Source organism: Cyprinus carpio, chromosome A21 (assembly GCF_018340385.1).
Source record: "Cyprinus carpio isolate SPL01 chromosome A21, ASM1834038v1, whole genome shotgun sequence".
Classification (NCBI taxonomy): Eukaryota; Metazoa; Chordata; class Actinopteri; order Cypriniformes; family Cyprinidae; genus Cyprinus; species Cyprinus carpio.
In genome coordinates this window covers 11,806,899-11,820,308 of record NC_056592.1, presented here as the reverse complement: position 1 = coordinate 11,820,308, position 13,410 = coordinate 11,806,899, and the positions used below count along the sequence as shown (strand labels likewise).

Below are 13,410 nucleotides of genomic sequence, written 5' to 3'. Positions count from 1 at the left end.
TCTTTTCCCCACTTTTTAAAATCCCTCAACTGATTTGAATTTAAAAAAAACAGCCCCTTTGATTTTCATGCAAATACATGATTCGTTAAATCTGTTTCCCTCAACACTCTGGTATTTTGTAAAATTTGATTATAATTGAAAGCTGAATCGATTTCCATTGATGTTTGAGTTTGTTTTGATTCTGAATTTTATTGTTTTCAAAACATAAATATTACTAATCTAAAATGAAGTTTTAATATAACTAAAACATGGTATAGTGACACATCACATCAGATACATCAGCTCAAACACCAACATCCTGTATACCTCTATGTAGCACATTCCAAGTGGATCTTTAAGTCTGTTTTGTAATATTTTCTAGGTGTTTATTGTGAGACAGGTGTGTCATATTTCCTTCACGGCAGTGGTGACAGACAGAGCAGCAGGAGTTTGTATTCCATCAGCACTGGCGAATTGAAATTCAAGCTAATTAACTTTGGTCTCACCAGCTTAAAACGACACGTGCTCTCCATGTGGGGTTTCTCAGCTCAAGCATCGGCCCTGTGGGAAAATGCAGTTACCTCGTCTAACTCTCACATTAAGTTTTAATCACAGCCCTGTTCAGTTTGTTTGTGTAAAAAACAGTATTGCATTCATAATGTACTTCATTCTCTTCTAGCATGTTTATGCATTTAAAATGTACAGTCTATCTCTTCTTGGAAATTAAATTTTGGTGATTCAAAGATGTTGATGGCTCATCCTGCACTACACAGATTTTTGTCCAATCAGATGATCCCTAGAATAAGAATGTCCCTCCCCCGCAACCAATTGTTAATGGCTGTAATGTAACCAAAGACTTGCGGTATGTCCTCCTCAGACTTCCTATTGCAACAGCAAATATGTCAACACAGGACATAAAACTGCTTGTCAAGTGAATTCATTGGGTCTCTAGGTGATTATGTCTAGGTGTTTTGTGGCATACTATGCTAGACATGGTTTTCTGGTATTGCCAGAAGTTGTCTTCTGAGCCAGGGATGGTGTGGGCACAACTATCCTGCAGTTTGAAAGTCTTTGCAGTGGTGAACACATGCGGAACACCCTCAATACCTACATAGTGTGGCGCACCCGCTAAGTAACGGCCAATGCTTCTTCAGGGCCATTAACTTAACACTGCGATGGAGCCAAGAGGCTCTTATAAATAGACACAGGAGTGGAGGTAAATTATGCCAAAACTCAGGCAGCAGCAGCCAAAGCCAGTCCTCTATCCAGGTGTCACTTTGTCCAACTCAATTTTGCACTGTAATAGAGGCGAGTGGGTCAGCCACTTCTCTCTCTCTCTAGTTCTTTTTCTCTGCCTTACCCTTCAGTACCTCACAGAAGAGTTTCTCCCAGCTAGGCCATTTACTTGTGACGCTCTTTACTTCACACAGAGGAACACTTAATTCCAGCTAACACCAATCACATGGACACTGCACTTCCCTTCATGGCTCCCGCTTTATCAACTGTCCCCCCTGCCCTTCTCCTGTTCCCAAAATAGTGTTCTTTCTACAATGGAAGTGTTCTTACTACCTGAAAAATACAGTGCATTAGGAACTGTAAGATGTGTTATATTACTGGTAAAAAAATCCTTAAAACAAAGCTCGAAATTATTCAAATATTGTCTGGAAAATATTCTCTTTGTAGTATGCTAACAGTGTAATGTAATTGATCCAAAATGTGGACAAATCTCCAAATTAAAAAAAAAAAAGACATGGGCCACACTACAGGGTCACTGATTGGGTTTTTCTGTGAAGGGAATACTTGAAATGAAAAGTGGGCAAATTATCATCGTTAAATCTTTCAGTCACCAATAATGTGGGATTTTAAGAGCAATCACAGAGCAGCTCTGGTGATGTGGCTTAGTCTTTCCCTCCGCCCCATCCAGACTCTTGAGCTCCCTGGGTCAGAGTCCACCTAACCTCTTGCATTCCTCAGAGCCTTTCCTCCCTACCCCCGTGACCCTGTCTTTCATCTCCTTCCACCCGCCCCCTTAAATTTAGCTTTTTAAGTTTCTTTACAGCCTTTAGTTTTGCCATGAACCTTCGTGAAGCAAACTTGCATTTCAAATCCCCAAACTTCTTTGGGATTTGCTTCTATAATCAATGCCCCCCTTCCTTTTTTATCGATAACCAAGAGATGCAAGGAGTCATTAAAGATGGAGACAGCGAGCGGGGGAGGGAGATGGCAAGGCCCAGAGAAAGCCAGAAGGAAGGCTTGTCAGTATTTATTTGCAGAGAAGCAGCAATTCAGCGGCACTGCCTGAGATTTAAGAACAGGAATAGTCGTTTCTCTCGCTCACCTCAAACTCCTCCTCTCATTCTCTCAATCGCTCCCGTTTTTTTCACCAGCAAATGCTGATTGATCGAGCTTTATGAACATGAGACTGGGGCTCCTCATAGATTTTTAAATTAGTGGCAGCTTTGCCCCAAAGATGTGTTATCGACTCATGAAATAGAAGCGGAGCTTAAAACACTCCCACTTTCCCCAGAGTTGTCTAGAGCCTGATAATTGAAAAAAGTGTGAAGTGTGAGTCTGTGTATGAGAGCAAAGCAAAAGAGAAGGAAAAATTGCTCACTTTATGCCTTTATCTATTTAAACACCCAGGTGTGAGTCTGGAGATTTCAATGATTTGCTAATATTAATTCCAGCCGTCTTACCACTCCAGTTGTTTTGTGATTTCCTGTAACTGTTCGCTGACCTTTTGTGTCACCGTATTATATGTGCATCTCACCCTGTAGTACTGAATTAGATTCTCCCATTGATCCACTGAGACTGAGTGTATTTTCTAAATGAATCATTGTCTTTTCCAGCTTGATTGTCCAGTTTCTACAGTGATCATGTGATTCACAAAAACCCGTAATTGCCAAAATAACGATTTTTTTTCAATAAGGAGTCAGGCAAATAATAGTCCTGCTCCAAAAGCCAATGCTGCTGTGTTTTAGTTTGTCAGAACACTTTATCATACATTCTATAAATGAAATCGTACACTTGTGCTAACATCTCGCTTTTTCTGTTCTCAGGTTCCGATATGGCCATCTTCTGTTTGCTGTGCGGGAAGCGCTTCCAGACTCAGACCGCTCTGCAGCAGCACATGGAGGTCCACGCAGGCGTGCGCAGCTACATCTGCAGCGAGTGCAACCGCACATTTCCCAGCCACACCGCACTCAAGCGTCATCTCCGTTCGCATACAGGTCTCGCAATCAGCTCTTTACTACTTAAGTTTGTGTGTCTTAACGTTGTGCATAACCGATGGCCTCATAAGCCACATTTTTGGAATGAATCAGCAATACATACTAATTTGATGCTTTGATGTTTTATGGACATCCGTCAAGCCGAAAGATTATTTTAAACATGCTGAGATGTGATTCACACTGTAGGGTGTTTAAATCAGGATCCTGGTACAGTCATTGTGCTGGCTTTTTTTTCCTACCCGTCATTCTATCACCTTCTGGATGGAATGAAGATAGCAGGCTGAAGTGACATGTCATTTAGTGAAAGACCAAAGCACTGTGATGGCTTGTGACAGTGCACATATATCGCCCTCCCCAGTCGGGCTAGTCCTGCTATATTGCGGTTCCATCCCCATGTGGGTAGATGCGTGGCTGAGCAGATGCGGCGTCTCGGGAAACGGTCTCCATTACTGTCTCCGAATATGAGACGCTGGAAATGAATCCCATTTTCTCCAGAAAGCCTTTTCCCCCCATCGTCTCTGACCTTAAATAACAGCCTGACGTGTCAGAGTTGCTTTACTCGGCGGCGGCAGGGATGAATATTTGAAGCGAAAGTGGGAGATGAGCAAAGCCTGCCTGTTTATAGGCCGCCCGGCCTTTATTGTGCGGCTGACGGTACAAGGCGGCCAAACGCTTACTGTACTCGCTTGTCCTCGCTGGACCGTACATCGGAGCCGACGCTCCCGCCTGCATGCATAAATGTCAACGGTCTGCTATGCCGCAGACATGGCAGAGGGAGAGAAAGAGGCTGTGACGCAGTGTCGCTCTAGTTTGAACCCAATTCTCTGTAGGCGTGTATTAAATTACAATGAGCGCTAGCAAGCACCCGTTTAATGTGATGTGGGGGCTTTTGTCAAGGAGCTGAAAGGGAAAAACTGATATTGGCACTTGCAAAAACCACCAAAAATAAGTCTCTAAATTTTTTCTTAAAGAGGAAAAAAAGAAGACTCATTGCTTGCGTTTAATTCTGCTTTGATCTTCTTAATCTCATTCACAGTGTTTTTTTTAATGCTGGAAACTTAGTCGCTGATGTGATAAGCACTCGGATGTTACTAGAGAGCCGTGTTTCCCAACCTTTTTTTATCTTATGTACTCCCACAACCCTGTCAATAGTCCTCAAGTAGCCTTTTATCAACACCACACCAGAAATATCTTTCTTGAATTTATTGCTGATATACATTGATTTACTTTAAAACAATCACTACTGTGTTTGACTCACCAGGTGGTTTATATTAAAAAAAACTTTGTTTTCCCTTTCAATCATAGATTTTCTCAAAGACTTAGTCTCAAAGATTTTAATATACATTTTGTGATTGACGTTTAGCACACATTTCAGTCATTTGCGCACTTTGTATAGTGGAATTTAAGTATAATTGAATCTATAATGGTTATAAATTATTAACCATGAACAAAACATACATTCACAAACGTTTGTCAAAACATACATTCACAAACGTTTATTGTACAAATGTTTATCCATCAGGACTGTTTTGCTTTGAATCTATAATGGTTATAAATTATTCATAATGTAAAAAAAAGTTAAGATCATGAACAAAACAAATGGGGGTCAATTGTTTTTTTTTTTGTTTTTTTGTTGTTGTTGTTGTTGTTTTTTTAATAGTGCCTTTCAGCATTTTATTGATTTCATTTTTTTTAATTCTGTCTTTAAGATTTCTTTATATACAAGAATTACACTTCAAAACTCTGGAATCTGTCATTCTTTCCTCTTTTTTGCATTAAAGGATGCATCAAACTGACCAAAAGTAACAGTAAACATTTTTTAATGTTAGAAAAGATTTTGACAAATAAATGCTCTTCCATTGAACTTTACATATACCAAAGATGTAAATTATAAGAGAAATAGTTAGTGTTTTTAAACACCAAATCAGCATATAACACTAAAATAGAAAATTATATTTCACAGTAATACTGTTTTAACTGTATTTTTGATCAAATAAATGCAGTCTTGGTGAACATGAGAGACTTCTTTTAAGAAACATAACACCTTACAATCATAAATGATGTCTTGGTGATGTTGGCGATTTCATTTTTATAGTTCTCTTAATATTCTTAAATTATTGTTTAAGACATATTTTTCTATCTTGTAATTTTTGTTTATTTTTATTTGTGTATTAAATTAATTAAAATAAATTCAGTGAAATCAAAGTATTTTCAGGTATTCTTTGCAGTATGTACTCCTAAATCACTGCTCTGCAAAAACACTGAAGCAATAGTTAAACTATCCCTTTTTTGCTCCATGTGTGTGGTGCCCACTCAAAAATAACTTAAATGAGTGATTATGGGCCCACACAGTCATTACTCAGTAATTCAAGCCCAAGCTTAAATTTGATTTCAGTCATACCTCTGCCTAAATGCTAATGCAGAACCAATTTTGACAGGATTTCAGCGAATGATTACACGCGTTTCCGCTGATTTTAGAGAGGAATTTCTGTTCTTGAATGTACTTGCTCGTGTACTTTTACAGGCGCGCGCAGTGTGAGCGAACGCTGGCATCCATTAGGGCTGATAATCACGGCAGCCCCCTCGTTCCCCCCTCCGTTCCGCATGCTGCCGGCCGTGCCTCGTTAATATTCCGTTGTTGTTCTGTGCTTGTGTTTTATTCGGAGCCCATTTTCCATCTGCGGCGGGTGTTTTGTGTTCGCAGCTGTGTTTGATAGTGCAGCCCAGTCGAGACCCTGGCAGTGATGGATCCTTGATTTACGCTGCTTAGCGCATAATGAACTCGGCCCCTGCCTTAACGTAAGCCTCGGCCCTGCCAGGCGGCAGGCGGTGCCCGCAGACCCCGGCCAGGTACGCCACCGTAGCGGTCCCCTGGGGCAGGGGGACGCAGGTGGCAGCCCCCGAGCTTCCCAAATGTCTTTTCCGCCCTCTTTGTGCCTCGCAGCCACCAGACTTACAGAAAGACACAGAAAGGAACCGAGGAACATGCAGTCGGTGACAGCATCTTGATCTATCACCTTGTATCTTTACTGCCTCAAAGCTTAATGTATTCCAAACAAAGCAAAGCCGGCAAACAGAATTTGATAAGCAAATTGCCTTCTCTTTATAGCAGCGACACTCTGCATTTACATAACAGGTAGCCTAAAAAAAATACCAGGCGAGTATTACGATATAAATTTGTGCCTTGTGGTATCAGGAGAGAGCTGTCACAAATTATTTTGTCAAATAAAGATTAAAGATGCTTTTACCGAGGGTAGAAACAAGCCTGCGGATTTAACTCATGGCCAGGTTTCTGGAGGCTAATGCAGATGTCTTCAATTGAAGTGCCAGCTTAGGCTCAATTAAAGTCAGGTGAATTTGGCGTGATTGCTATTCTCGTCGCGTGCCGGAGAGCAGTCAGGGAGCGTGATGGATTGTGATCTCTTCTGCGGAGGAGGCATTTCGAAGCGCCAAATTTCTTACAGCGACTGATAACTTCATGCACACAAATAAATACTGTCACTTTTATTGATTTCTGAAATGTATGGTTTTTTTTTCTGTTTTGTGTCATCTCCTGCTTTTTTTCCCTCTCTCCCATTACTGGTGAAGCGAAGACGGGGGAGCCCGAGCAGCCGTGTAAATGTGAGGCGTTTAGCTGCATCTCGCCACAAAACGTGCCTGAGGAAATTGACATTGTCTGTTAACTGGAGGCGGCGAGAGTCTGAGCATGACAGTACATAACGAGAAATGCAATTTATTCCCAGGCACGGTGCCGCTCGGACAGCCAGATAATGAAACGCGTAGGTCATAGACGATGACTTAAACCCTCCGCACAGAAGTGAAATGCATTAAATGTGGGGAACATTACACGCCTGGCGGAGTCGTGCATCTGTACAGAGAGAGAGTGATATATGGTTAGCTGATAGTGAGACACAGAAACGCAATTAGAGCAGAGAGCAGAAAAAGAAACACCCCCGCATATCATAATATCACTGATTACTGACCTCTGAATATCCATTACAGAGCAAGAAGACAGGAAGATATAGATGACAATGACCTATAACAGACTATAACTGATGATATTGTACTGAGAGCTTATAATGGCTTGATTTCAAATAGGCCAGCTGTTTAATGCTTTGTGAAAAGAAATACTTGGGTTATTGTCCACATTTTTTTTTCTTCCCTCATGATTTTTTCTCCTATTATCTTTGTTTTTTGTAACATTTTTTTTTTAAATCTTTTCATTTTACAGCCTTTGTATATTCAGTTTATTGAAATTAAAGGTTTTTTTTTTTTTTTTTGCAGTGATGCACTTTGAAAACCAACTTTTCATTTAATTATTTATTGTCATTTCTGTGCAAATGATTCATTAGAAGATTGCTTTCCAATGTGTATCAGTGTAAAACAGTGTATAAAGTCACTGTTTCATGGCTCTGTCAACTATGCTTATCAACTATAAACAGTTCTATTTGTTTGACTATCACAACACTGCAACAGTGTAATTTTCTGTCACTAAAGGTACAGAAATTACACCTTTAAATGAGTAGAACTTTCTGACCCTGCATAGACAGCAAGGGAACTACCACATTCAAGGCCCAGAAAGGTAGTAAGGACTTCGTTAAAATAGTCCATGTGACATCAGTGATGCCATAATTTTTTGAATCTACAAGATTACTTCTGTGTGCAAATAAAACAAAAATAATGACTTTAGAATTTTCATTTTTGGGTGAACTATCCCTTTAAGTGTAATTTAATAACATAATCATGTTTATGATTAACATTAACTTGCATATACTACATGTACTGACCGGACTTCTGTCCAGCAGGTGACCATCCATTTGAGTGTGAGTTCTGCGGCAGCTGCTTCCGAGACGAGAGCACGCTGAAGGGACACAAGCGCATCCACACAGGAGAGAAACCCTATGAATGTAACGGCTGCGGCAAGAAGTTCAGCCTCAAACACCAGCTAGAGACCCACTACCGTGTCCATACAGGTACTGTACACTTCTTCCTGTTTTATCAAGTCATGATGAATGGGAATACAGATAGCTTTTTTTTTGGTATTATAGTCCTCATTGGTTTATTGTACTACTTTCCCAGCATCAGTGAGGATTTTGATCCAGTAACATGCCCTACTTAAATCATGTTAAGCACTACGGTGGTATTTTGTAGCTTTTTTTTTGTATTTGTGTAGGAGGGGGGGATTATATTAGGTTTTAAGTTAGGTGCTAGGGTCGCATGTAGCAGCTTTGTTTTTTACTTGTGAGAAGGGGACCATTTCCTCTTGTTAAGGTGATATCTGATTGATTCCTACATCTTGGTACTCTGTAAAGCCTACACCAAAGTGCAAGCCATTTCCAGTGCTTTCAGCTTGCTCTTTGACAAGGGGATTAGTGCGGTACTGTAGAGACCAGATCTCTCGGACGCACATGACGGACACCAGACATTCCCCTCCTCTCTGCCACTCAAAAAGCGATGCTGTTAAGCCAAACTATCAAGAAAGCCTGTCGAATAATTGGCTTCTTTGGGTGGGGTGGGGATGGAGTAAAGCCCCGGCGGCGAGCAGAGAACGCTCATTGTGTGGGGTGGGGATGGAGTATAGCAGTGGAGGGGAGCAGAGTGCAAAAATGGAGCTGCTTGATGAAGCATCGACATTGGCAGCCCTGCTCCTGTCGATGACCAATCAATAACTCGGCTCCATTTGCAATTCATTATTGCCTGGTTATCTGAGGCTGCCCTGTTTACAGTGCAGTTAAAGTACACTGACCACACGTGCATGTATCACTGGAATCTCGACGGTTTAATGACTGTCTCATTAGGGCCTTTGCATACACAAACGCAGATGGACGTGACATTGCTCGAACCGCCGAGGTCAAGGTTCCTCAATCCCTCTGTTAGACAAACAGAAGACCTGAGCAAACAATGCAGAGACTTTGAATTCCCAGGATGCCTTTACCCAACACGAGCGTTCTTCAATCCTAAACTTATCAATGCTTTCCCTTGAGACATTTTTAAAGGTCAACATTTAGATGACTTATTTTCACCGTCAGAACAAATGTGCTGTGCTTTGCCTTAATGTCTCTTTAAGAGGTTTCTGACAACATTCTGAACTAAGAAACAAATGTGTTATTTAACTATGTAGCTAGCTTGACAAATGCAACACTGCTGTTCCATCATGATGGTTTTTTTTAGTTACACTATGCTGCAGAATTGTACATTTGTCTGTTAAGAGACAACAGAGGAAAAACTAGTTGTATAGACGACTTTCCCAGCATTTGCCACATAATTCCTTAGGGATTTTTCTATTATGCTCATCAAGCCTACATTTATTTTAACAAAATACAGTGAAAACAGTAATATTGTTAAATATCATTAAATTTGACAATGTTTTATATATATATATATATATATAAGTGAAAACAGTAATATTGTGAAATATCATTAAATTTGACAATGTTTTTAATTTATTTTATTTTTTTAATGATGTAATTGGCAGCCATTACTCCAGTATTCAGTGTCACATGATTCATTAGAAATTATTGTTGATTGATGCTCAAGAAACATTTTTTATCATCATCAATGTTTTTAAAAACAGCTTAATATTTTTGTGGGAGCTGTGATTTGTTTTTCAGGATTTTTCTTTTCTTTCTTTTTTTATATTATTATTATTTATTTTTAACAGCATTTTTTTAAATATTTTTTGTAACAATGTAAATGTCTTTTCTGTCACGATTTAATTCATTTAATTTATTTCTTGAAATATGTATGGACTCATATTGGATATATAATTAGATGATTTGTAAATCCATCTTTCTCTCTCTCATACACACACACAGACACAAACACACACACACAACATTTGAATTAATGCAAAAAAAAAATTAAAAATGGTAACCAGTTACTCAATCCTAGAACACATTTCTTTATACTTTTATGTAATTTTTGTGATTTTTATTTTGTAAGTTTAGAATTATATTATTATTATTTTATTATGTATATATTTACTTTTTTTTATTTTTTTTTTTTTTTTGCTTTTATGGGAGAGTAATTAACTTGTTATTTTTTTTGTTTTTTTCCTGCTTTCCATATGGATGTGTTATTGTGTGTTCACTAGGGATGCATTTTCAAATGCACTTTATAAGCGGGGAGGCATTGAACATTCAGAGTACAAAATCTCCTGACATGTCGTGCAAAATCTTGACATCTTCTGTTCTCCATGCAGGTGAGAAGCCCTTTGAGTGCAAGCTCTGCCACCAGCGCTCCAGGGACTACTCAGCCATGATCAAACACCTGCGTACCCACAACGGAGCCTCACCGTACCAGTGCACCATCTGCCTGGAATACTGCCCCAGCCTCTCCGCCATGCAGAAGCACATGAAGGGCCACAAGCCTGAAGACATCCCCCCGGACTGGAGGATAGAGAAGACTTACCTGTACCTCTGCTACGTCTGAAGGAGGGTGACGGTGGGGAGGGAGGGGAGCGGGAGGGCGAGGGGTTAAAGCGCCTGGAAACACGGTCAGGAAATGGACAGATTTGTCAGAGGGGCTGGGCAAGGCAGAATGGGAATGGACAGGAACTTAAAAGGCAGAAATCTTACCCCGTCAGTATTGCAAAACATAAAAAAAAAAGCATAATGTTATAGCCGTGTATCCTTTCGCAGCATGGATCATATGGGAAGTCCACTTTCTACATGTCAGCTTACGTCCCAAACGTTAAATATGTCTTATCAGTCAATCAGCAATGATCCCTTCTCTTCATAAGGATGCCCTCTTCTGGTACAAAAATAGTAGTGTGAACGAGTGTCAGCTCGATGGCAGCAGAGATGTCGGTGCAAGAAGCACTTAGATCCGTCAGTGGTAACGTACCAGTCAGGTACTCCACAGCAAATATAAACAGTCATGTTCATCAGGGTCATTACTGCAAACTGGAACGTAAGCTTCCTACAAAACATGCTCACGATGCCCGGTTGACAGTCAGCATGTAGATCCCTCCCATATGATTCACGTTCATTAAGGGCTTATTGGTTTAACCAGTGTACAAATCAGCTAAGCTCTCAGTACTCTGCTCATCAGTGTCATTTCACTTTTTTTCTCTCTCAGCATAGCTTCGTAGCACGTATTACAAGCTGACTTCACGACGACAGTTTTTGTTTGATGTTGATTTCTCAAGTGCAACATTTCGAGTTTATTTTAAGCTGTATTATGCGAACACTGTACATGTTCGCGTTATCTCCTCCTTCGCTTATCAGTTCTGAAAATCGCTTTGAAATACATAGAGAACATCCATTACACACTAGACATCTAATCAACTGTTTATGCTGTTGTTATAGAGACCAAAATGATGACTAAAGCTGCTTTTGTCAGTGGCTTGCAGGCTGAGCGGCACTGTGACGTACAGGGCTCGTCCGCACATATCCGTGTTTTCGTAGGTGGTCACGAGGCTTGGCCTGTCCAGCCGGGAACGCTGGGATGAATGAACAGAGCAGATCAACTCTTTTGGTTTGGTTCCTTTCGCTTTGTTTGTGTTTCCTATTATACCTTGATTTACTTCAGCACATTGTACTTGAATTACCTCGTTTTTTTGTGACCTCATGTGCTAGTGTTTTAATTTTTCCTTTGTTTCTTTGTATATTTGATTGTTTGCTTTGCGTTTGTCTTTGAAGCAGGGGAGATCTGAAGCAGCGCGTGCTTTTAAGTACTTAAGAAATTAAGTGCCATGGTGAAGAGAGATTATTTGTCTTTCGTTCAACGTTTGTTTAGTTTTTCTTTGCATTAATCTTACCAAACTTGGTATTATGTTTTTGTTTTGTCTGTTTTGTTTTACTAACCCTGCTTGTTGAAGAGCTTGTGGGTTTGGTAATTTTTTTTTTGTAAGCTACCTCTAAGTTTTGTTTCTTTTTGTTGTGTTTTTCGTTTGCGAATGCACATTGTTGTGTTTTGCGTTATCGCAACTTCATCTCACGCTTTCAAGTGTTGTATGTCGGAAGCGACGAATATGAAAGGGTAAGGTTTGCTTATAGGAAAAGTGGATTTTAAAAAAAATAGTCATAAGTTTCCCTATCAGTACCCCCACCCCTGTAAATGTTACCTTAAGAGCAGAAAAGAGATTTCTGAAGCCTTAAGTTCGGGGTTGGAGTTGATCTGGGAGGTGCGTATGGAACAAGTGAAGTGTAGTACTTTAAAGTCTAAAAAAATAAAATAAAATAAAAAGTTAAACTTGACAATATGTGAATAGAATTGTAGTTTTGTAATGTGAAAAAAAGAAGGTTCACGGAGTGTGAGCCACCAAGAACAGGTCATATGCAGCAGTGCATTGTGCGTTGGACAATTGGGACTGCAAGTGGTAATCAAAGATGAAAGGAAGAAAAAAAAAAAAAAAAAAAAATGATGTTAGTTTAAGTTGTTTTTTTTCTTTGTATGAGTGTAGTCCTGCGCAAGAGCCAACAGAGGCCATTTGATATATAAAATTGTGATATTTTTGTATTAAGTGTCAGTCCCTTTTTTCCATTTGTTGAGGTTGCAGCGGGGCAAAACTTTGTAGTTATTTTTTTATATCATTGTTCTCTTGTTTGAATCGTTTGCCTTGCTCCTCTTCGGTAATGTTGGACAGTGCGTGATCCTATAGTGGTAAATGTTGCTTTCTGGATGTCAATACATTGCAGGTGAAGGACTAAATCAGCCACATTCTCCTTTGTGAAAATAAACAAACAAACAAAAAAGATGTGATGCCAATGATCAATTCCATTGCACACTATATCTCAAACAAAACAATCAATGTTGCCAACGTTTTGTTTTTTACTTGAAGTGACTAAAAAAGAAGGGATGGGAGGATGCGTCAAATGAAGCGTAATTGTCGTTTGTCTTGCCGTTGTTTTCTGGAAAACACTGTGAGTTTAGGCATATTTGCCTCCTGTGAGAATTTAAAAACTAGTAGCTCCATGAAAAAAAAAAGGCTGAAATATATATTTTGTTCTGTAAATGGATAATGTTGACTGATGTTAAATGGGTAAAACAGAGTTTTGCAATATGTGGCAACTATACGAGATATTAAGTCACATGTTAGTGTAACTTTTTTTGATTTTGTACTTTGCTTTGAGTGTTTTCACATAGTGTGTGTTTGAGGCTGAAAGCGAGTGTGCGCGCGCATGAGAGAGCACGTTAGTGTCGAATGCACTAATCTAAAAGTCATATTCTATGCCACTTTTCTCTCACCATGATTAAA

At 39.6% G+C, this 13,410-nt stretch overlaps 1 protein-coding gene across 5 annotated transcripts in view; it reads left to right on the top strand.

Moving 5' to 3' along the window:
- zbtb16a (zinc finger and BTB domain containing 16a) overlaps window positions 1-12,464 on the top strand; it is a 112,978-nt gene extending 100,514 nt beyond the window's left edge. For 3 of the 5 annotated variants that reach the window (XM_042710876.1, XM_042710877.1, XM_042710878.1), the window contains exons 5-7: window positions 3,039-3,209; window positions 8,000-8,182; window positions 10,411-12,464. In XM_042710876.1, the coding sequence (XP_042566810.1) occupies window positions 3,039-3,209; window positions 8,000-8,182; window positions 10,411-10,640 (584 nt within the window). In that variant the 3' untranslated portion in view covers window positions 10,641-12,464. The remainder of the gene's footprint in view (window positions 1-3,038; window positions 3,210-7,999; window positions 8,183-10,410) is intronic. The other 2 variants (XM_042710880.1, XM_042710879.1) reach the window with 2 other exon arrangements.
- The last annotated feature ends 946 nt before the right edge of the window (window positions 12,465-13,410 follow it).